The sequence below is a fragment of the Rhinolophus sinicus genome, chromosome 12 (genome assembly GCF_057876585.1).
Source record: "Rhinolophus sinicus isolate RSI-liver-muscle chromosome 12, RSI-T2T, whole genome shotgun sequence".
NCBI lineage: Eukaryota > Metazoa > Chordata > Mammalia > Chiroptera > Rhinolophidae > Rhinolophus > Rhinolophus sinicus.
In genome coordinates this window covers 30,392,709-30,416,057 of record NC_142512.1, presented here as the reverse complement: position 1 = coordinate 30,416,057, position 23,349 = coordinate 30,392,709, and the positions used below count along the sequence as shown (strand labels likewise).

The 23,349-nt window shown below is 51.0% G+C and overlaps 1 protein-coding gene across 12 annotated transcripts in view; it reads left to right on the top strand.

The window, feature by feature from the left end:
* MSI2 (musashi RNA binding protein 2) overlaps window positions 1–23,349 on the top strand; it is a 379,844-nt gene that overhangs the window by 344,811 nt on the left and 11,684 nt on the right. For 4 of the 12 annotated variants that reach the window (XM_088802151.1, XM_088802147.1, XM_088802144.1 and 1 more), the window contains exons 11-12: window positions 2,984–3,007; window positions 4,341–4,403. In XM_088802151.1, coding sequence (XP_088658277.1) covers window positions 2,984–3,007; window positions 4,341–4,403 — 87 coding nt within the window. Of the gene's footprint in view, window positions 1–2,983; window positions 3,008–4,340; window positions 4,404–7,964; window positions 8,015–23,349 lie in introns of all 12 variants that reach the window. The other 8 variants (XM_088802145.1, XM_088802149.1, XM_088802148.1 and 5 more) reach the window with 3 other exon arrangements.

Genomic DNA, 23,349 nt, shown 5'->3' with positions numbered 1-23,349 from the left:
ACTCAGTCCATGCCCTGGAAGAATTTGTCACCCAGCCAGGAGAAGTGAAGATGTGCATGTAAAAATAACTGTGCCTCGGGCGGGCAGCAACTGGTACGGGCCGTAGGAGCAGTGTCGTATAATTCCGAAAGGAAACCCAAAGTGCCATTGACTTCTAATTTGCAGTAAAGTCGCAGTTCCAAAAAGTCCAGAACACGGTCTCATGCACTGTCAGTGGGACAGTGACAGCTTTCACTTTGATGCGTGGCTAACCCCGGAGGTGTATTAGCACCAACCGCAAAGCCACCACTGGCCAGTAACCGAGGGACTAAGCTTTGTCATCTTTTTACACAGGAAGATGGGCTCACAGAAGGTCAGAGGTGAAAGGACGTCAGAGGTCGTCTGGCCTCACCCTCCTTGCAGTAGAGAGGAGTCAGTTACTCAGGGCTCAGAGAAGTGAAGCAACATGCCCAAGTCACACAGCAAGGCCGGGGCAGCCAGGGCTGGAAGCCAGTCTGTGACAACAAGGCTGGTGATCTTTCTGTTACCTCACTTGAGGGGCAGAGGAGCTCCAAGCTCTTAGCAAGATGGAGTCTTTGGGTCGAACCGCAGTTAAACAATGACAGTTCCCCACAAGCGGGCACCTGCCCCTGCTTGCAATTTCACCGTTACTGCTTCATTCCTTTGTATCCAGACATCTTCATTTGAATGGAAGGTTCCCCAGCAGGAGGAGCATACTATATCCTTAGTACCTAAGTTCCAAGGCCCTGAGATGTTTTTCAGCAAAACGTTTTTCTCCTTTCTGCCTGATTTACAACTAAGAAATGGAAACGGTAAACCACTAGGATCATGCCAGGCCTTGGGCTCAGTCGTCATTCTTACAGCTGAACAGAACGTATGTGCTAATGTGAGCTGTGGAAATTTAGCTCCACTAAAATGACATCATGGCGTTGGGACATGATGAAGGATCAGAGACCACTGTTACCAGTATGGAGTAGAAAGCCTCCTGTGTGTTTATGACTGTCTGACCACATGGCCCCACCGTGGAGAATGTGGAACAGCCCTGCATGGCACAGTCCTATCTTGAAGGCAGGGCTGATGGATGGACAGAGACCTAATAGACCTCATCAAATGACAGCTAATACTCATTTAAGCTTATTCCTTGACAGGCATTCGTTTAAGCACGTTGCATATATTCGTCCCCACTAACATCATCATCTCCTCTGCATATTGGGATATCAAGGCACAGAAATGTTTAGCAACTTCCCCAAAGTCACACAGCTAATAAATGGCTGAGCCAGGATTTGGAGCCAGACAGGCTCCATGTCTGTGCACTTAGCTATTGTGCTAACCTTCCCCACAGGTGAAGCTTGGGTGTCCCCTTCATGCATCAGCCAGGCAGGCTGTGTTGAGAAGGACCCTCCCTTCTCCACATTCCCAGCCCCAGATGGGGGGGTGGTCATCTCCCATTCTGAGCAGTGGGGTGCTAGGGCGGCCGTGGGCACTCATGGACCAGGAGCCTCTGCCATAGCTTTGCTTTGGGCCTCGGCCCAATGAGAAGCCCTGAGCCCTGCAGACCCTCTGCATAATTCCCCGCTGTCTTTCCCTGAATCTCCCTGCCAGGGCAGCCCACACCCCTGTCCCTTCAAAACTAAAACAAGAGTGGTTTCCCAGGGAGGCAGCCAGCCACAGGTGATCCCCGACTGGGCCTCAGGGCCTGGGGAGAAATGCTGAAAATAAGACCACGAGGCCAGTCTGCAAAGCCTCTCCTTGCTCTCCCAGCTTGTCCCGGTCCAGCCTGGGAAGGTGCATTTCCACAAGAGTCCAAATGCTGGCCTCCTGGTCTCCAGGTCCCTCTGCTGTCTGGAGACGGGCTGCACTACATTAGGACAGCTTTAGGCCAGGGTCACTGTGTTCTCTGGCCTCAGACAGCCTCCAGCTGGGGCAGCCCCACCCCACCCCCAACACACATACACACACACACTCTTTTCCTGGATCTGCGCTTACCCATCCCGCACAGGCCCAGCCACCAAAGAGAGCCCGTTGGCCCTGGAAATAGCGTCAGGGTTTATCCACCAGGTCATCTGGAGAACACATTTGGTGTGACCGATGAGGCTAGATGGCCCAACAGGACAAGAGGGGGGTGGCAGGGAGCTGGGGAAATGGGGTGGTGAGGTCTGGCCCTGGTAGGCACAGATGCATTGTGGGGTAGTGACTAGGGAGCTGTGCTGTGAGGGCTGTGGGTTCTTAAGGGACAGGCTGGATGGCTTTCCTCCCCCAGCCCCTCTTCTCACACTTATCAGTCCGTTTAGCCCTGTTTTGATGGTTGAGATTAAATTCCAGCGCTTAGCAATGTCTGATGCTGCCTCCAGCAGGAGCCTCTATGTGAGATTAAGGATAATAGATTCCCTTTCTTGGATAAGGTGTTGTTTTTTTCCCCCGCTTCCTCTTTCTCAGACTTTTTGTCCCAACTGCGCTCAACTCCAGAAAATAGACCTTTGGTGTAAAGTTTTTTTATTGACTAAAGTCCCCTCCCCCACTTCTGTCCCTTCTCCTTTCCCCCAGCCACCACCTTGTCAACCTTCCAAGGAAACCTTCTGCTTCAAGTAAACAGTGAGCGAGTGCAAAAGAATAACGTGACCTTCCTTCTGTCTCTTACATGCTTCCTCTGCCTTCGGGGTCCCCTGAGCCCTGCTCTGTGCCTGCAGGGAGCCTGGTATACTGAGAGTTGGGACAGGGAGAAATAACTTGACTTCTTCCTTATTTTCCTTCAGCACATTCCACCAGCACCCACATCTTCAGAAATCTAGATCCTGCCTGGAAGAAATGGGGACAGGATTTGGTGGGGGAGTCCATTCCTCGGTGGTGTCCAGCAGGGGGAGGGAACAGCCTCCAGGTGTGTGTGTGTGGCCCTCATGGGAGCCGGGGGACCCAGACCAGCAGCAGCCAGGGTTCACCATGGACATGTATTTCACCTGGATCTTTCTTTTTCCCCCTTCAACAGCCCTATTACCATATTTAAATGCAAGTATGTCTCTTTTCATTGGCATTTTAAGTAGCTTAGCCTGACCCTCTTAGAGTAGCTTGTTCCCTTTTGAACTTCTTTCCTCCCAGTAGTTCTGTGTAGCTAGGACGATAGTCTTAGAGTTTAGTGGGCTTCTAGTTTGCTCCGTTCGGGGATGGCTCTTCTCGCCTCTCTTTCCTCCCCTGCTCCCTACACTCCGTGGTGCATGTCTTCCCCCTCTATCTGTACCAGTTCCTTGTTTGGAAGGCTCAGCGGCTAAAGCTGAGCAGCTTTGTGGGGCTGTTTGTTAGGAGCTGCTGGCTTCTGGCACCTCATTTAAGACCACAGTCATTGGGTCCTGGGATCAGGCCTCCAACTGTCTGCCTAGATGGCAGAGGGTATTGTTTCATGTGTGTGGGCGTGTATCTGTGTGTGTCCCAGTACATGGCTGTATGAGCACATGCTAGTGGCCAAGGCAAACCCGGAGAAGGGGACTCGCCCAGCTCTCCCTTCACCTGGACATTCTGTAGCCACCCGGGGTCACCTTGTCCTTTTGACTTTCAGTCCCCATTGCTGGGACACCCTTGCTGCCTGGGGCAGTATTAGATCGCACAAACCTTGGTCCTTGATAGGACCCTTCAGTGCCAGCTTGACAGGGACGGTGGAGCTCCGACAGAAGAGCCAGCTTTGAATCCCCATCACTGTGCCTCGGGAGGTTGAAACACTGAGAGATAAACAGCCATAGGGCTCACCTCACGTAGGTCTCCACAGCCCCACACTCCCTCCCACAGCTGGCTTCATGTGCATGCAGTGGACCCCCAGAACGTTGCTGACATGACAAAGTCTGGAGTTAAGATGGCCGAGCAAACCTGCAGAGCCTTTGGAGAACAGCTAGAGTTAAGCCGTCTCCTGGCCAAGGTGCCTATTCTTGTGACTATTCGGCCCCCAGGGATCTCCTGCCTGCAGCTCAGGTCTGACCCCAGGCGACCCAGCCATGCTTGGTCCTGCTCTGGACAAGTCCTGGGTCATTACTGGTGTCAGCACCAGGGTGGCAGGGAGCTCGCCCCGGCTCTCAAGAGAAGTTCCTCCTAATCCTCTTGAATTTTTTTGGTATTCCTTCTACAACCAGTTTCTGGGGGGACAAATGTGTGAGAATCAAACACACCCAAAGATGCTGTGCCTTCCAGAAGCCTGAGAGCCACTGGTCTGTGTCCCTCCTAAAAGCTGACCCATGGAGATGCCTTCCCACGCCTGTCTTTTGTGTGAGGGGTGGGGGGAGTGTGGCCTGTGAGACAGGGCTGTCCATGCCCCTTTCAAGGATCCCACCTTGACTGTAGCTTCTCTCTCTCTCTGCCAGGCTTCCCGGCAGCAGCTTACGGACCAGTCGCGGCAGCAGCAGTGGCAGCAGCAAGAGGATCAGGTAGGAAGGTGTACGGGACAGGCGGCTCCCAGGCATGCCCCAGTGTGCAGGGGAAGGTAAAGGCCCTTTGGATCTGTGTGGCTGCGTCTGTCCACTACTCTCACCACAGCCCAGAGGGTGGGGACAGGGAGGCGAGGGCCAGGCCCTGCCACCCAGGGCACCTCCCAGCCGGGGTCAATCACGGGACTACAAACCAAAGGTAGATGATGATTCTGTCATTGAAAACAGAAAAATGCATTTCTTTTTTACTTTGGACGACCCCTTCACCTGACAGCCAGCTGGCTGCAGGGCACCTGCGGTCATTTTCCTCCTTGGCTTTTTGCTGGTTCTCAAGGCTCCCTTCCTCCAGTCTCTGACCCAGCCAGAGAAGGTCTAGGTTGTGAGAGGGAGGTTCAGAGCCCATCCAGGGCAGGGTGTTCCCGGCCCTGGAGCAACCAGCCCTCTCGGGTCCTGCTGCCCCTGCAGATGGGCTTGCTGATCCAGCTAAACCCCAGAGCTCCTGAAGGCCATCTCTGACCTTGGGGAATGAACTGCAATTTTCTGATGCCCCTGTCGCATCTCAGACACTCTTCTTAGCAGAGACCAGAGAGCTCCTGGACTCTGGCTGCCAAGGGAAGTGGGGTTTTCCCTCCCATGAGGTTGCTGGTTCTTTGGTCTCTAAATCCAACTTTTTAGAAGGTCTGGAACCCCTTAAGTGAGGTGGGAACATTTTCCCACGGGAACTGTGGGGTCCGGCTGGAGCTGGGGCATGTCTAGGGTGTAGGCCCCAGGAGGGCCTTTTGTCCCTGTCCCCCAGATGCTCGCTGCCTTCTAATAAGCAGGCAGGGCTTCTGCTGTGTGCTGGGCCTCCAGTGAGGCCTCATGGCCTTTCCGCACTCCCCGTGGGCCACTGAGAGGTCCCTTCTTCTCTGAAGCTCCCCCCTCCCCCCACACACACCCCGTGGACATGGCACTAGAGCACCCAGGGAAGCAATTAGTTTAATGTAATGGGGCTCTGAGGAGGGCGGGAGGGTTGGGGGTGGGGAGGAGATGGTGAGGGTACCAGGAAATGGGGCATTAAAAGCCCAAAGGGCAAATACCAAAAACCCAAACCCTCAGTGACAAGAAACTGGCACAGTGAGGCCCATTAGAAATGTCAGTAAAAATCCGTTCCATGCAAACTGGCACTGCCTCGAGCTACAAAGGATCCACTCCTGTGAATCACCCACTGGGCATTTATTTGGAGGGGCCAGGGAATTCTCAACGGGCTGCTAAGAGGCAGCTCGCCAGAGAGCTGGGTGGACTGGCTTGCAGGGCAGGAGAGCTGGGCGCACTTCCTCCTGGCCTAGCAGCCTCCGAAGGCCTCCTCTGCCCTCTGGTCAGTGTCCCTTGGTACCCCCTGCCCTAGGAGCGGAGTGCACAGCTGCCTCGTGTCTCCCTGTTCCGTTTGGTTTTTGAACTTGAGCACTTTTTGGTATCGTTATAAACGAGCCTCTGTCCTACCTGTGCCTGGTGGGGGGGACGATAAAAAGAAAACTTGAGATTTTTGAGTGTTGTTGGTTTTGTTTTCTCCGTTCAGTTTCTTTCTTATTATAACGTGGATTATGAAACTAAACTTTAACCCGAAATTAACCCTGCCTCTCTCCCCACCCCATTCTCCTTGACTTCATGGCAAGTTTAAAGGGCAGCATGGGGTTCTTTGTGAGTCTGAGAGTGGTCTCCCTGTGGCCTGTCCCCTTTCCGCCACCCCCAGCCTCTGACAGACCCCAGAGCCAGGCGGGAGTCCCACCCACCCCTCTAACTCCTAACCCCTACGGTCAGAACCATCTCCAGCCACACTTTTTTTTCTTTTTTCAGGCTCAGTGGTGTTTTATTTGTAGCCATTTCCATCGGGAGCGAAGTCTCCCACAGGCCATTCTAGGTCAGCCATGCTCATCGCTGCACTGTTAGTGAATTCTATTCAGGAGTGTGTGCCCAGACCACCTGCCCCACACCAGCCTGGTTAGTACAAGGAGTAAATCCTCACCTCTGAGGTGCCGCCCCCCAGGGTGCAGGCTCCGCCAGGAAGCTACAGGCACCCCACAGTGCTGCCTGGGGTCAGGGGCTTGGGATGTGCCCAAGGGCAATGACTAGACTGCCCGCCAAAGTCAGAACCCTGCCAGGGCAGTAGACACCTGCCCATGTGTAGACAGGGTGGCCCTCACCCGCTACCCTCCTTTGTACCTGGAGCAGGGTTACAGGTTAGGGAAGGAAGATCTCTGCCTTTCTATTAGTTCATTTGGGCCTGTAAGGAGTATCCCCTCCCTTCCTTTAGAAAATGATCTGGACTCCAAGCCTGGCAGGATGGCCAATTATTTACTTGTTTGTAAGGGCCCCGCAGTGTCTCTTTGGCATGGATGTGAAGGGGCCACAGAGACTTGTTAGGGTTTGTGCATCAGCCCACGCCAGCATGAGCTCACTGAGTACTGACTGTCAGGTTCTCCTTTCACCTCCTCCTGCAACCCTGCATCCCCACTCCAGCTTCTTCCCAGGGGCTGGGGGTGCTCCTTCAGCCTCCTGAGCCAGAGCCAGCAGCCTCGGCCATTGGAGAAAGTCCCACGTTCAACTGCATCCCCCTATAAGGAGAAGCTGGTTCAGGGAGATTCTGTGGAGTACCAGCCTGAGCTTGGTACTGTGGTGGACCTGGCACATGACTCAAACAGTGGGAAATGAGCCTCTGCTCCCCAGGGTTCTCAGGTTTGGCTTAGAGATGAGGCATCATATGGAAGGCCCTTTTTTTGTCTTTCATTTTGGTCTAACTCCACAGTTTTGTTTGGGGTTTTCTTTCATTATGACATACTAGGAGAGCTTCCTGAGGAGGAAGTATTTGCTGAGGGCCGTGGGGTGGGAAGCAGCTTCGATTTTGCTCACGTTGGCAACTTGTATCCGTGAGGGCTATGGTGTCAGGGTAGGAGGTCCAAGGAGGCCTTGAGCTCTGCACCCACCTCAGCCAGCTCCTCTGGGCCAGCCTGCCTGCCTTTTCCTAATTCAGTCAGAACCTGAGGTGAGCAGGGCTCCGGGGACCCCAGCAGGGGAGGTCCCTGCCAACTCCTAGATAACTTCACTATCAGTGGTCACTTTTCTTTTACCTTCACCCGGTAGTTTGAAATGTCATCTTTTCTTGTGCTCAGTCGAGAGTTTGTTTGTTTATTTTGATCGTATTCATTCAGTTCCAATGGCCCCATCATGTCCCGCCCAAACCTCAATCCTGTTTGGCAAACGACTCCCCCCCCCCCCCCCCAACAGGTGAGGGAAGTGGTTCAGATGTTCAGGCTATTTTATTTCTGGGTGACATTACAGGTGGGTCCGTGTATCAGTCTTAGAGCTTCTGAGCCCCCTCCACTCCCCCAACCCATCTCCGGCCCCAGCCAAGACCCCTTACTGTACTTTATACTTGCCAGCTTTATTCCAATGTGGTAACATGAGCTCCTGACGGTGCTGGTGAGTGTGAGAGTCATGTTTCTGTTGTCTTTTCTCTTGCTTGGTTGGGGCTGCGGTGAGAGAGTGTCTCTGAGGCATCCTTTCCCGCCTCTCTTACACTAGGATCTGCACACCTCCTCTCAAACACTCTTCTGAGCACGCTCAGCGGGAAGGTTTGTCCACACCTATTAATCCTCTCTCAGTGTCCAGCTTCCTGTTAGTACCAGCTGGTTTGCATGTTTTTGCTTGTTCAGATGAAACAGTTCAAGAAACAAACTCATATCCAACTCTCGAGAAATGTCTTTTTTGTACTTTCGTTTTCGATTTTTTTTATTTTATTATTATTATTAGTTACAACTCCAAAACACCTGTTGTCCAGTAAAACATTTCACACCTCCCTGCCTGTTCCTAGAGTGTATGTATCTGTGGGACTGAACTAAATGCATGCACTGTAGTACATGTACTGGTAGCTGTAGCTGTAGTTGTAGAACATGCATTGTTGAGTTGATATTACAGGGTCTCCGGCAGCTCGGCACAGCGCGGCTGTCTGAAGGACAGCGTGGGGAACCAGGAGGAGAAGGGGCTCCACATTTTCAATGTTGCCAGGGGGCTTGGATCCATGTTCTTGCCATCAGCCACCACCACCTCCCCTCACACTCCCTGCCCCCCCCCAGTCCAGAACTGGGTCACCACCCTCAGCGCTAGCTTTCCCAGTGGCGATCTCTGTCAATAGCGTCCAACTGTAGTGAATGGAACGAGAACGGGAAGGAGTCTTAAAGTTCTTCCTTGTTCTTGCCTTCCTCCTATGGTTCTTGAACAGAGCAGGTCTTTTCTTATTTCTTAGGGGCTACCAGCAAGGCTCCTCCGGGCCCTCTACTCTTTGAATTCTTTGCCAGCTCACCTTCACCCTTCCAGGAGACAGGTCCATGTGGCAGCCCTGCCTACGTGGTCTCCTCCCTGGGATGGAGGGGAAATGAGATATGATCGGGACAGGGATCTGCAGATGGGGATGCATTTGGTCCTAGTGAAGGCTGACATGGGTTCTCACAGTTGGTGAAGGTGAAGAAAAAACCTTTAGACAAGCTCTCCAAGGTGCGAGGGCCAGTGGGTGAGAATGGTGACATGCGGAGCATGGAGATTATTGGCACAGCTTCATGGGGAGGAAATAGGGGAACGGTACCAGTCAAGGAAGAGGCCACAGTTTTCCTCCGTCTCCCCAGGAAGACTGCCCAGGCCTGCTGCCTTTGTCCTCAGCGCAAGGGCACGTGCAGTCAGTCGTCTTCGGACATACTGTCTCCCCAGTATTTGTGGTGACAAGCCATAAGGGAGTGCCAGAAGTCTCTGAGAGCTTTTGAAGATGTCCCTAATCTATCATGGGAGGCAGAAGCCCAGGAAGTGGCGATGTCCCTGAAGTCACCAAAAGAGTGTGAAATGACAGAGCAAAATGGTAGCTTTGAGGAGAGAAGTGGTGCTGTGGATGGCGGTGACACAGTCGGGGTGGAAAAGGGTTGTGTGTGAGCAGGCCCATTGGCCACCGGACAGAATGAGGGCCCCGAGACCCAGGAAGGTAAATCTGGAAGGTGCTGTCCATATGGCTTAGCCTTCATGGCGGTGGTTAGGGAGGTGGGGTGGGCAGAGGGAAATATCTGGAATGGTGAGGCTTCCAGGCTGTTAACAGCTGCAGATAGACTTAGGTTGGGGGAGCAGGAGAAAAGGGTGGGGACAGAAGACAGAGCAGAAAATACCCTCTAGTGACCTAAATCCTAGGTCTGGGCTGGTTCTGCTAAGAAAATGGCTTTGCTGTCCTATGGCTGGACATCCTAAGAGTTTCCATTCCAACAGGTGAAATGAACAAAAGCAAAAGCAAAATTCACAGAATAAATAGTTTAACTTGAACCATAAAAGAAAATGCTTTGGGGAAGAGAAGAGCTCTCCCAAAGCAGGCATGCCCATCCCACCCATCTCAGGAGGTTTTCCATGTCCCCCCTTTGCCTAAGATGTGTTAGGGGCTGAGGGGCATGAGTAATAGTGTTGCAGCGTAAGCTTTAGGCTTCCCAGATGTTGCTTTCAACAGGCCTGTGTTGGAGGTTGACTTTTTTGCCAGGCATCAGCCAAGAAATATAAAGGCATATAACTCTTCTTGCCTTCAGGGGTCTGAGAACACAGATCCCACCCTGTGAAAGCCCCTGTTTCCTATGAGGTGGTGTTTCTGGTGCTGTCAGCTTCACTGAAAAACAGGAAAGTGGATCAATGTGCTGCTGTCCTTTCTGAAGGTGGCTTTCCTGCACCTCCGTCAGCAGGAGCCGATGTCCAGAAAGGGGAGGCTGCTGTGCAGCCATCTCCACTTTCCCAGCCTCCCTTGTGTTAGCAGCAAGCATTTTCGGGGGGCTGTGACCCCCCAGATGGCCCATCTGTGGGTGGGGTCATGGGGACACACTCTCACTGGATAGAGCCACATCTGTGGCCATGGAATAGAGCCAGTGCAGTAGTAGCCCAGAGGGAGAGCAGATCTGTGACCCCTTCGGACCAGCTGCTGCAACCAGCCAGACTTACCCGGAAGACCTTCCCTAAACACACATCTCCCAGCCAACTGCCTTGTGTTCTGGGGGTGGGCACCTCGTTTCTCAGTTTGTCATTAAAGTCTTCATTTCTGAGAGAGCCAGGACTTTCCCCATAAAGAGTCCAGCATTGGATTTCAGTAACCCCAGTGAATTTATAATAATGTGCAGAGCCACCCGCCGCTGACCTCAGCTTCATTCATTTTCCAAGGGCTTTGGACCAACCCTGTTGAGGATAAAATACATCAACTCTAATCAATAATTTTGTAATAGAAATACCATGCGCTTGATAAATCAACTCTAGTGCAATTAGTGACTAGCCTTGAAGCCCAGACCTAAGTATAAGTTAATCCTAAAGTGAATGAAGTGGGGGAATGTTAATGGTCTTTTAAATCAGTGGAATTCTTTTCAGTGGGTGACACATCCGTGCCTGCCCCCTGAGCGGCTTGGCTCCCGCTCTCGTGCTAGCTCAGGAGGAGGGGTGGAAAGTGTGGTGGTGCCTCTGGAAACTCCATAAGAGCATGTAGGCCCTAATAGAGAGGAACAGAGGGATCCCCTCCTTGCAACCTAGGCTGGGAAGGAGCACTGCAGGGTCTAGGGAGCCCCGAAAGCTGGTGAAACCCCCCATGTTGGTGAGACACATCAAAGGAGCTCGTACCTGGGTGCATTGTGGTTCCTTACATTCCTACAGAGCTTAGACTGTCATTTCTATTACTGCCTCTACCCTATGAGACCGGCAGGAAGGCAGAAGTTTTTGCCTGGATTTACATGTTTATTTGTTTTTATGAGAAAGTTGGGCTAGAGAATGGTTACATGACTTAAAGTCACACACGCTGGTTACCTGGAGAACAAAGCTTTGGTCAAGGATGAAGAACCCCGGACTTGAATCCTGGTCTTTGGCCTCCTTAAGTACTTAAGTAGCTCTGTGGAGGATCCATGCTTGTCCATGCAGGACTCAGCTGCTGCCCACACGCCGTGCACATACAGGAATGCCAGCCATGCTGGGAGAGCCCAACAGCCTCAGCTGCCAGCGCTGTGTCAGCTAAGGACTCAGGCTCCAAGGCCTTACAGTCCCACTTTCAGATGAGGTTTCAGAACTGGGCCCAGGGCACATTGTGCTGGAATTCAGTTCAGCAGGTATTTATTATGTGTGTAACAACAATAATTATTATATGTGGCAGGCATTGTCCTACGCTTTGGATCCGACACCCAGCTGTTTCAGAAACCTGGCTCAGCGTGGTTAAATATGATAGGGGATTTATTGCCTAACATCTTAGAAGCTCTATAGAAGAGGGGGCTTCGTATATGGATTATTCAGGGCTCTTTTTCTACAGTTCTCTTAGCTTTGCCCTCCTATTTTCAATATTATCTTTATGTTGGATTTCCTGGTGGCAAAAATGACTGCAACAGTTTCCTGCCTCATACCACCCCGTCTAGAAGAAGAAGGGTGGCTCGCATGGTTCAGAATTCTCGCACAAAGTCCAGCTCCTTGGCTAAGGCCTGGGTTACAAGAACTGGTCGCTGAGGATAGGATCCATCCCCCTCTAAACTGAATAGCTCTTCCACAGTGGCAGAAGGATAATTGCTAAAGAAAAATCTGGGTGCTGAAAAGAAGGGGAAAGTGCAAATGATGTTGGACAGACAAGTAGCGAATGTCCACCGCTGCCACAGAAGTTCATAGATGAGTACAAAGCACAATCCCTGCCCCAAGGATCTCCCAGCATTGTGGAAACTAACAGGTACTCACGATATGATGCTAAAAGCCCAGTAGCAGAGGCGCACAGAGCAGGAAGGGATTAGCTTTGGGAAGACAGAGGTTTCACAAGGGAGTATTTCTATTTCTAAAAGACAAATAGGAGCTTCCCAGGAGACCAGGGGGGACAGCATGTGCAAAGAACCAAGAAGAGTAGAGTGAACTTGAAGCCCTGCAAATGGTTCACCTTGGCTGGAGAATAAAATGCAGTTGGGGTGGGGAGGGTGAGGGGGATGGGAAGTAGCAGATAAAGCTGGAGAGTTGAGCAGAGCCAGAGCAGGAGGCCATGGTACCATGCTAAGGAGCCTTGATTCATATGGGCAACTGGGAACCTCAGAGAGGCCTGAAACTAGTATGTGACATCAGATTTGTATGTTAGACAAGCCTTGACAGCAGTGTCCAGGGTAGATTAGAAAGATGGGACTGAAGCCAGGAGGCCATGAGACCCATAATTCATGTACATTGTAAACACTCCATAAATGTTCACGTAATGTTAGCTGCCCAGTAAGATGCTGCAGGCCTTTTGCTCTTACCCATTAGCTGATTGATTCTTGGCTTGACCTCATGCTGGGGGCTGGGGTGGGATGCAGAATTCCCATGGTTCTTGCCTTCAGTAAGCTCCCGCTCTTCTGGGGAGGATGCAGCACACAATCGACATTAGAGCTGGTCTTTAGTAAGACTAGACTCCTGCACGGTCAGAGAACACTCAGCAGGGAGGAAGCTCAGATGGGAGGTAAGGCTTGAAAAGTGGGCCTTGAAGGACTTGAATTGGGAGGCGAGAGGACATTTTAGGTGAGAGAACTTGGGTAAAGGTTGGCAGTGGGATGAGCAGGCCAGTGGTTGGGTGACAGAGGGGTTACAGGCTTGACGAGGTAGAGACAGGCTAGATTCTGGGAGACCTTGAAAGCCAGATCAACATAGTCATATTCGTGGGAGAGAGAGGTTCACATTCTTTACGGCAGTGGCTCGGTCAGGACAAAACCAGCCAAAAGGACAGAACCAGCTAAAAATCAACCTGGCAGTGACCCCACACAGCACAGCCTGACCCCTAACCCCAGGGGCTGGGGCTGGATTTGTGACCTGGAATGCAAGGGGAGGGGAGCAAGGCAGCAAGGAGGCGGACATGGGAGGGCATTCCATCACCAAACTCCACCTTAGTTTCCTCTGACTCTCCTTTACTTCCGCCAACAAATTGTTACTCATTTCCTGCTTGGGGCTATTGGTTCCCACTGCTGTGCCCTCATGCAGCACTGCCCTGTCCTTTCTGCCAGTCCATTTCCCTCTATCTTTGTATTTGTGCCCTCTGTTAAAATCTGGCGCCTAGTGCCAGAAGCCACACCTAATGAAGCCTACGTGGGCTCGCCCTCCTTCGCTCCAGCTCAACACAATCTTGTGTTCTCGGTCTTCTTCCTGATGGGTGAGTTCTCCTGAATGAAAGGCAGAGTTTTGAGTCCTTGGACGTTGTTTTGCATGTATCTCAGAGTGGTGCCTGCCTTCCCCAACAGTATAAACCATCAGTCCTCTAGGAGGCAAAGTCAGCCTCATTTTTAGTATAGATAAGTAATTACTATGCAATTAGAGAAAGCAGAAAATAAAGGGGCCTTTTGTTCCTGGGTGCTAATTAATATTAATCAAAAGGTCTCCCTTTTCTAGCATAGGATTCTGTAGCACAGGAGGTGGACAAATGATGCTTTCGAACAACTGTGATTGTCTTTGGAATTGGATCTGTCAGGATGAGACAACCACGGGGAAGTCCACTACTCTACAGCATGGATAAAGGGTTCCAGTCAGCATCTCAAAATCCATACCCACCTGGGAGATTGCTTAAGGGAAGCATATCTTGCAAGTGGTTGAAAGAATGCTCATCCAATTTTAATAAAATAATGATAATAGTAATATGTTAGTAATAATGTATGTATTATGAATAAGCCAAGTACTGTGCCAAAGCCACCTGCCTTATCCCTTTTACCTCTCATAACCCTATGAAGTGGGCACCATCATTCTCACTCCCATTTAAAGATTTTAAAACTGTCGCTTAGATAGCTTGTCTGAGGTGGCAGAGACAGGATTTGAGCCTAGGTCTGTCTCATCAGATCTGAGCTCTCAGCCACTGTCAGCTGATGCTCCATCGTACCAGCCCTGACATGCCTGACCAAAGCTGTGCATCTTTAAACAGCCACTCAAGAAAAGACCACCGCTACCATCAACTCGATTCTCCAGATTCTTGGGGGAGAACTCCAAATCATTTACAGGAGGCATTACATGTATTTTTTGCACCTGCTTCTGCTGTGGCAGACTTAACATCATGGTTCTGTCTGGCTTCGGCCGACATTTCTGATAGGACTTCTGGCCCCTGAATGCTTTCAGACCAAAGGCAGACAAAGGAGGCCCACAGGCGGTGTGGTCGGGTAAGAGGAAGCCAGCCTGAAAGTAATTATTTAAAATGAGCTTTGAGCTAAAACAGGACTGAAGGAACTTAGCCACTGCCCAAAAGAAACTGGGCGATAGATGGGCCGTTTTAGGCAGAACAGACTTTCTCCTTAGGGATATCAACATCCCATCCTTCCTCTGAGCTGTGAGACTGAATCTGGAAGGTCGCTGGGATGGCCAGCCCAGCCCTAGGGCTGGAAAGCGATTGGCCGCCCAGTTGCTGGGCCTTTGCTTTGGGCCAATGGCTAAGGAAGGGCGGGGCCAGAGGCGGGAGCAGGCTTCTTGGCCAATCATCCTGCAGGTAGGCTGGGCTCCTGGTACCATGGCAACCAGGAGCAGGGGCTCATTTGTTTTGTAGATGAGTAATTACAACGCAATTAGAGAAAGCTAAAAATAAAGGGGCCTTTTGTTCCTGGTTACTTATTAATATTAATAAAACGGTTTGTCCAGGTCTGTGATAAACAATTAATGCAAACCTGTGTGCCTGTGTTAGAGCCCACTGTGGAAAGCAAAAGCTGCCCAAACCCACTTTCCCCCCTCTTGCTGGAAGTTATTTCTGACACTGACCTGCAGAGCGTTGGCTTTCCGGGCCTTGGGGGGAAGAAGAGAGGCTCAGCCTCATAGTCACTCGGGACCCAGAATGCCCTAGAGTCGGGGTCAGTTACTCACTGCCCCCAGGGGAAGGGTCTGGCAGTGTAAACCCAGCCTTCCGAGAAAAGACCAGGAACACAGCAGCAAAACCGGAAAATATGGACCAGTGCTAGAGGAAACCCCTTGTCCAGTTTTGCTGTGTATTGTTGGCCGTATTATTTGACTTTTGTGGGTCTAGATTATTCAGCTCCAGATGCATAGTCTTTAAACCTTCCACTGAGTTAGTCCCCAAGATTTCAATGTCTCCCCTCCCACTTGGCTTAAAGAGAAACAAATCCAGCATGGAAATGACTTGCTGGAAGGTTACGGGGTATTCAGAGATTGGCAGCACAGCTTCTTGTGCCCTGGCCTTGTGGCCAGAAAGAGCTCGGAGGCTTCCCTTATATCCCTTACCCTTGGGGGTTGGGACGCCTTATGGATTAATCAGATAATCATGATAAGCAGCTTTAAGGGGGAAAAAGAGGATTAGAGCATAGAAGCAAGCGTAGGGAATCTGAACACTTGGTTCTGGTCCCACTTCTGCCACCAGCAGGCTGGGTCATTTGAGGGCAAAGGATTTCAAACTAGAGGGTTCTTGGGGACCATTGAGCTCTATAGCTCTGTATTCCAAAGCTCTCAATCCCTTGTCATTGGGGGTGCAAGGGGGGACAGTGTCAGTGCCTTAAGATCTGTGTGGAGTAACTGGTGAGAAAGCCAGGGACTTCTAAGTGATGAGACAACTTGGTGGGGATACATTTGAAAACAACCATTCATGCATTTTTTTAAATACATGAAGGCAGTGAGAGGGAAAGACCTATTTCCAGAATTGTGTGTTAGCAAAACCTATAGTCAGATTTCCATCCTCAGATGTGATTCATTAAACCTTCAGGGGTTGGCTGTCTGGGTGGCATTCATTAGCAAAGGTGGACCTGCTAATAGCTGCTGTCAATAAGCAAATCGGCTCTGAGACTGGGGCCAAAGCAGTGGTTCTTGAACTTTGCTGCATGTTAGGAGTTTTTACAATTCCTAGTGTCCAGGCCACACTGCAGACCCATCAAATCAGAATCTACCAGCATGGGCCCCAGGCCTCAGTAGGAGTGAAAGCTCCTCAGGCAAGTCCAGTGTGTATCTGTGGACTCAAGTACCACCACGTTCTTGCCAGATACAGAGCCTCACATCATCTCTGTGACTGTGTCACCAGCACCCCTACCTCAGAAACAGATAAATAGAGCCAAGCCAGACAGCTCACCCCAACCTCCTCTAACAGCAGGAAAACTGGTCTGGGATCCTTAGCCTTGGAGATTCCAGGAGGGCCAGGAAGTCCACCCCTCCCCAGAGGGCTGCAAGAGTCTTTGTCTTCATAGATGGATTCTCCTACACCTCTCAAGGATAGGCCTGTCCTGCCTGAGATTAAAAGCATATATGCAAAAAAAAAAAAAAAAAAAGCATATATGCAGAACTAGCGGCCTGGAGGAAACATAAACAGGGAAGCAGCCATCCTCCTTGACTGTTTGACGAATGGTGGCCTTTTGGTAAGGTCGGAGTTTGTTTGTTATTAAAGACCTAATTAGAAACATGAGAGGGAGCTGAATGGCTCCGTGCTTAGCTAATTAGTGACATGTATGCGACCGCTTTGAACTTCAAGGACACAGAGCTATTAACGCTTACATCAAAAATAGATTAAACTCCTGTGCCTTTATAATTATTAAAGACAGGCTGCTCAAGTGGGAAGCCTTTTGTACAGGTCTAAAAGGGGCTGCCCCTTGGGTATCCTCCCCACCCTACCCCTGGCTGCTGGAACCTCAGGCCGTGAGTGTCCAGTGTGATTGGGCAGTAAATACTAATGGATCCTATGGCATTCCAGCTTCCCACAGGACTGCCCTCAGCAGAATGGAGTGGTCTTTCGGGACGGAGATCAGCCCTCTGGTAGCGCTTTCTGGAAGGATCCCTGTGAGGGCTTAGGCATGGGAGAGCTTTCTTTCTGGCAGTGCTCTCTCCGCTTCTCCCTGACCCCAGCAATACTGCACACTCAGCCTTATTCTCCAGGATGTGGCACAGAGGTGGTCCGATCCTCAGGAAAGAGGCAGTCAATCCCCTATCTCATGTGGCAGGCATGGCCCCACCTCAGGGAGCTCCCAGTCTGGCATATAGCTCTGGTCTTGGACTTGATAGTGTTTTCTTTTAACAGTAGCACATAGTGCAGAAAATGTATGCTGAGCCGGCAGTGAGTGGAGTCACAAGACACAAGCCAGGACCTGAGCCCTCTGGCTGGGGCAGACAGGGTGGGAATTAGTGAGTGAGCACACAGCACAGCAACACAGAGGGCGGCTGGGTACACGTGGGGAAAAAACCAAACTGGTTTCTTTTTTTTGAAAAGATGTGGATATACCTCAAGAACATAGGCAGTCACCAGATCAAACACTCTCAGGATTAAATGAGGAGACACTTGGAGCAGCCAAACTGTTGGGGGCTGAGGGGTGGTTAGTAGCACCACACTCCCTCCCGCTCTTTAGTTCCTTTTGATTCTCAGGTTGGGGAGGGCTGATTAAGGAAGCAAAGGCTCTGGCATTGCCCTGTGGTGGCACCTTCCCGTCTTTGCCTCACCGAGTGGTGATGGAGGCAGCACCTGCCTTCCCAGGGTGTGTGCGCAGCTGCGGGCAGACTCAGGACAGCATCCCATGGGTCTGGGTCTCCCCATCTGGTGCTCTTTGCAAGTTCTAACCTACGCGGGCCTGGAATCTGAAACCAGTTAATTTACACAAAAGACAGCAGGATGTGAGTGTTAAAAACACCACCTGCTTCAGCCAAACCATAAACATTTGTCTCCCGGGTTGATTTCCCCTGGTCTTCTAAAGTACTTTAAAGGTTCAGGGTGGACTTGCTGTTGAAACCCTTGTTCACATCCAAGAGGGATCAGGCACCCCACTTTGTCTTTGAGACTTGAGGCCTGAGCTGGGGCAGCCTGCTGAGGTCCCTTCATTGTTCACTGGTGAAGCTGTTGCAGCCTGGCAGACAGCTCACACGGCCGAGCAAGTACCACACAAGCCCCCGTGACTCAATCCTCACATCCATCATGGATGGCCTTTCCTTTCCCGAGGCTCCTCTCGCCTTCGTTCCTTAGACACATGCAAACAGCGCTATCCCACAGGACCCCCCGAGGTCTGGGAGAAATGGAAACCTCACTGTGCCTCCAGAAAGTTACTTCTTTGCCCTCATGACAAAAATCCTGGTTTCTTTGGCCACCAGGCCCAGGCCCACTCAAGGCCGCCCCCTCCTCAGAATTTACACCAGGAGCATATGGCATCGACTGCTAACCCCCTCCTACCTTCACCCACCTTCTCAACCAACTGGACCTGGTCCTTCTGAGGAGGAGACATACCTACAAACCCAAATCAGAAAGTAAAGGGTCATCCAGATGGAAAGAGAAGGAGCTGTTTTCTGTTGAGATTGTACTTCAACAGAAAGTATGTAGTCGGGGCCACAAATCCCTCCTCAGATAGGCCTGCTCTGGGTATTTGGGGCTTTCTCCCCGCACTTTCACCACTAACACATGATGTGAGGGGTTTACGGCCAACCAGTAGTGATTTTAATCTCTTTAGAGGAGTGTGATTTGACCGGAAGCTTAGACCATTCTAAAATTATTAGTCCCAAATCTTAGGTTCTATTGTCCATCAGTTCCCTACTTGAGACTGGCACTGCTATAACCGACATTTGGAGTGTTTATGTGACATTAGGCCCTGTCAGCCTAATAAATGAGCAGATACTCTCCATGTGTCCAGTGCGGTATTTAAGATGAGCCAGGCCTCTCTGGATATGTCAAGGCTTGTTGATACCAGGCTGAGTGTGTACCTCTCTGTAATATCTTTGTTTGTATATGGAGACAGGGAAAAAGAAATAACCACCCCAATACCCTCTTAACCCTCCCCCAGTTTTAAAGTATTTCTTCTCCTTCCCTTCTGAAATAGACTGAATTTCAGCAGAGCTTAAAAAAAATATTGTGTATAAAATTGATCGTCCCTTCATCGGGGTCCCTGACCTGATTTGATTTTAATTAAGTGTGTCATAACAGTTTCCCCAGGTTGGACGTAATTACTGGCCCTCCCTGTCTCTCCCACCTTCAGACTAAGCTCTAGAAAGCAAGCTCGAGCCCCGGATTCCTAGGGCATAGTGGCCGGGCAGACTGCTGGAGTGTAATACCCCCTTGCTCTGCTCAAGCCACGCCATAATAACTCACAGCTGAGTGTTTCTCCTTCTGTTATCAGAAACAGGTTTATCTTTTCACGCTGAGCTTTCCTATTTGACCATCTATATTAATGTATAGTGGGCACTACCTTGAGAGGGCACAGAAAGAAGACGGTAGGAGGGAGGTCCTTAGCTCTGTTCCCAGGAAGGCCCTTGGCTGCCCAGCTGCCATTCTTCAGAGCCCCCAAGCAAGGAGTGGCTGGCTGGCTGTTAAGAGGGACCCACGCAGGTCTCCACTGTTGACAGCCAGTTGGCATGATGGACCCAGCATCCCCTGAGTGCCCAGTGTTAGAGGGGAATAGAGGCGGGTCGCTCTTGCTCTGGAGAACATAGGATCCCGTGAGAAACCTGAGAGCCACCTGCCTCTCCCCACACCTTACGTTGAGGAATCCCTTGCTAGTAGGGGAGGCAGAGTCTCTGCTGGTGAATGTTTAATCAAGCAGACAGGGTGAAGGTAGAGGTGAGTGTTGGAGGGGGCAGTGGCTCTGACCTCTTTTTTTCTCTGCCTTCAGCCTATCAACCATAGTCCCTCTTCTCATTCCTTTTTCAGTCAATTTCTTTAAATTCTCTAAAACAAACAAAACCCCCGAAAATCCAGTGTGATGAATTAACAGAGCCCTGGCCTCAAAGAATATCCCATGGACTGATATTCCTCCATTCTGTGGAGGGCTGGGGTTGGGAAGGGGGGCCATGACACCAGTCAGCCCTAACTCCCTGCTACCTGACCCTAAATGCGTGTGTAATGAATTCTATTTTGGCAGCACATTACCTTCTGAATTGGACTTGATAGGGACAGGCCCACCATGGCATTTGCCTCGCCGTGAGCAGGTCACGCTAGGTCCCGGAAATGTGCCAGAGACCATCAGGGCCTCCTGCCTGACATTAAACCTGGCAGCAGCAGATAATTCGCAAAGTGGGTGATTGAAATTGTCTTGAGGGCTGGCCCTGCCCTTTGGGGAAGTGTAAAACCCACCAAACCAGGACCCAGGTCCAAGATCGGGACTTGGCAGGGTCCTGGCTTGTCCCAGAAATGTAGACTGAGCTCATCTGGAAAGGACTTTGTAAACACTTCATTTCTCTGGATCAGTTATAATCCACTTTCGAGGCCTTCGAGCCAGGGGTGCCCCCCCGACAGTCCTGGGCTCTAGCCTTTTGCTTCAGGTCCAGTAGCATCACTTAGGGATATACAGAAATACCTGGACTGCTACACCTCTCCTAGCCCTACAGTGAAGCTTTTCTGATTCTCACTGCCCTCTTCCACAACGTCCCCACCCCCCCAGGACTAATTCTACTCTCGGCCCAGCCCTTTCTGACCCCAGTTGGGCAGAGCTACACGCAGACTGTGTGACAGCCAGGAGCAGTCATCTCCTGGGCTTGCCCTAAAACCCCAAGGGCAGAGGTGCCCAGAGCTTTGTGTCTAAGTGAGGTCTAGGGGGAGGGGCTAAGCCTGCAGGACACACCTTTGTCAAAGTCTCAGGGATAAGATCCCATGGCTTTCCTGGGTCAGGCCTGTGTTTTGTTTTGATTTGTTTTGTTTCCTTGATGAGCAGGAAGTTCCTCCTTGTATCCAATGCCAAATACCTCCACCTTTAATTCCATTGTATTTCCTCTTACTGGCCTCAGTGAGATTCTGTGTCCTTGCTTTTCTGCTCCCCATCCCCCAGAGTCCTTTCTTCAGGTCCAAGATGATTAAATGTACCAGGTGGGCGAATTGGATCCTTTTGTAAATCACCTCCTGATTTGTATGGCGAGTGAATTGTATTTTCCTCTATCAGGTTTTCCTAAACCTGCATATGGTACCTGCTCTGTTGGGCTCTGCATACCCAATTGTTTCAAAACTAGGTGTACTTGTTTTAAACTGAACAGGTTATAGAGTGATTTCTCTCTTTCATTCTCGCCACAGCCCACTGAGAGTCAGGCTGACTAGGCAGGCAGCACTCACAGAGGAGGACATCAGCGGGTAAGGGGCTGACACTGAGGTCAGGGCCGGGGTCACACTCAGGTCTTCTGACTCCAAGTCCAGTGTTCCCTCTCTCTACACTATAGCTGCCTCCGTGAGCGTATCGGCTGCCTGGATGGATAAAGCACAGAGGATGATGGGGTGGGGGGGAGTCAAAAGGAAGTTGCCCATGATTAAACTGCTGCTGTGGGTGCTCAGAGTGGCTGATAGAGAGGTAACTCTGCTCCCCACAAGGAGCCCCCAAACTGCCAGCCTGGTGCAGGGCTTGGCCCAGGCCACTTAGCACTCACAGCTTCTGCTGCAAAAATGCCATGGTGTTTGTAAGACGTTGTCCTCTTCTGAGACAGGAGTATCGGAGTCGTAAGGTCCCATTTATAAATCTCAGCACAGTTTATTTGTTCAGTATCACTGAGACCCCTCCCTACACACACACACCCCCTACTGAGCAGTAGTAAGGTTCCCATGCCCGTTCAGAATGATGTTTCATCCCCTCTCCCTGGCCCAATCCTGGTGAGTAGGACTGGTTCGGCCCCTCAAAATGAGGCTGGGTGGCCTGGGAAAAGCACCATCTATCCAAACCACTGAGCATTGACTGGAGGGTCACTTGCACGGAAAGCACCCCCAGGTCAGGAACTCAGCCTCATGCCCTCTCCCCTGGCCCCTCCTCCCAAGGTCACAGCTTGGAGGGAGAGTGCGTCCCTGAGTAACTCCCTTTCCTGTGGAGCCAGCCAGTATTCAGTATGAACTTCCCAAAAGAAGAAAACCACTTGGTCCCTAATGGCTTCCCACTTCCAGACACAAGGGGCAGCTGCTGACAAGTTTGAGTGCAAAGTGACAGACCCCATTCTCTCCCAAGCAGCCAGAGCTGTTTGTTTGTTATGCGCCTTTCCAGAGATGCATGGCTTTCCAGATGGCTTGTTTGGGGACTTTAACATGCTTTCTGGAACCTGGGTCTTCGGCCCACAGAGACAGAAAGAGGGAATTGTTGACCGTGGAACACATAGACACGTCTCCATGCCCCCAATCTCTGAGAGGTCAGGTTCTACTGCCCAGAAGCCTGGAGAAAGGGACCAGCCCTGAACGGGCTGCATCTTGCCTGCCGACTGCGTCCCCTGGTGGGGACCCACGGCCCAGACTTGCACCCCTGACTGGGGGCGTATCTACAAGGTGACTTGAAGCTGTGTCAGGCTTTGTGAGGAGCAAGTGGATATAATAATACAGGATGTGGAGGTTTAAAGGTGCATTCTAATACTGCCTTCTCCATGGTGATTTTGGTGTCATTTGATGGAAGATGACTGAGCGGGAAGGGGCAATACGGCCTAAGAAGAGCAGCTTATTGTGACATTTCCTTCATACCAACTTTTAAGCTACAGGCCTGGGCACATAGGACTGGAAGAGGTCGCCAGGGACAGGCAGAATACCACCAGCCCTTTTGTCTTCTAAGCCTATGGAGGGGGATGTTTCTGTACAGCATCCTTCCATGGGCGTGCTGCGTCCTGTCTCGCAGGCTGCTTCCGCGGGCTGGATAGTTCTCCCCCTACTGGAAGGAGCCAAGACTGAAACCTCCCTTCTCTCTAGCCCCTAGATAGGTAGGCCTACCCAGCATCTTCCTGCATCCTCATCTGGCCACAGGAGAAAGAAGCCAAAAATATCTATCTTCCACTGTGCTCACCCCTGCCCCCCATCCCCTGAAACAGAACAGGCTGCCTACTTGTTAGTTTATATACGAGGGTGGTCACCTGCCTGGGTGAACCAAGAGTCCACTGTCTGAGCGCTCTCCGTTTTCCCAGGCCCAAAGGAAAAAAGTGTGTTAGACCAAGATAATGCTGCCTTTTGAACATCTCAGCTTGATATTTGCCTCCGTGAGTGAGAAGGGCCAAATGTTATCTGCAAGCTTAATCTTCTGTATTCAAAAATCCCATCCCCTTTGTCTGC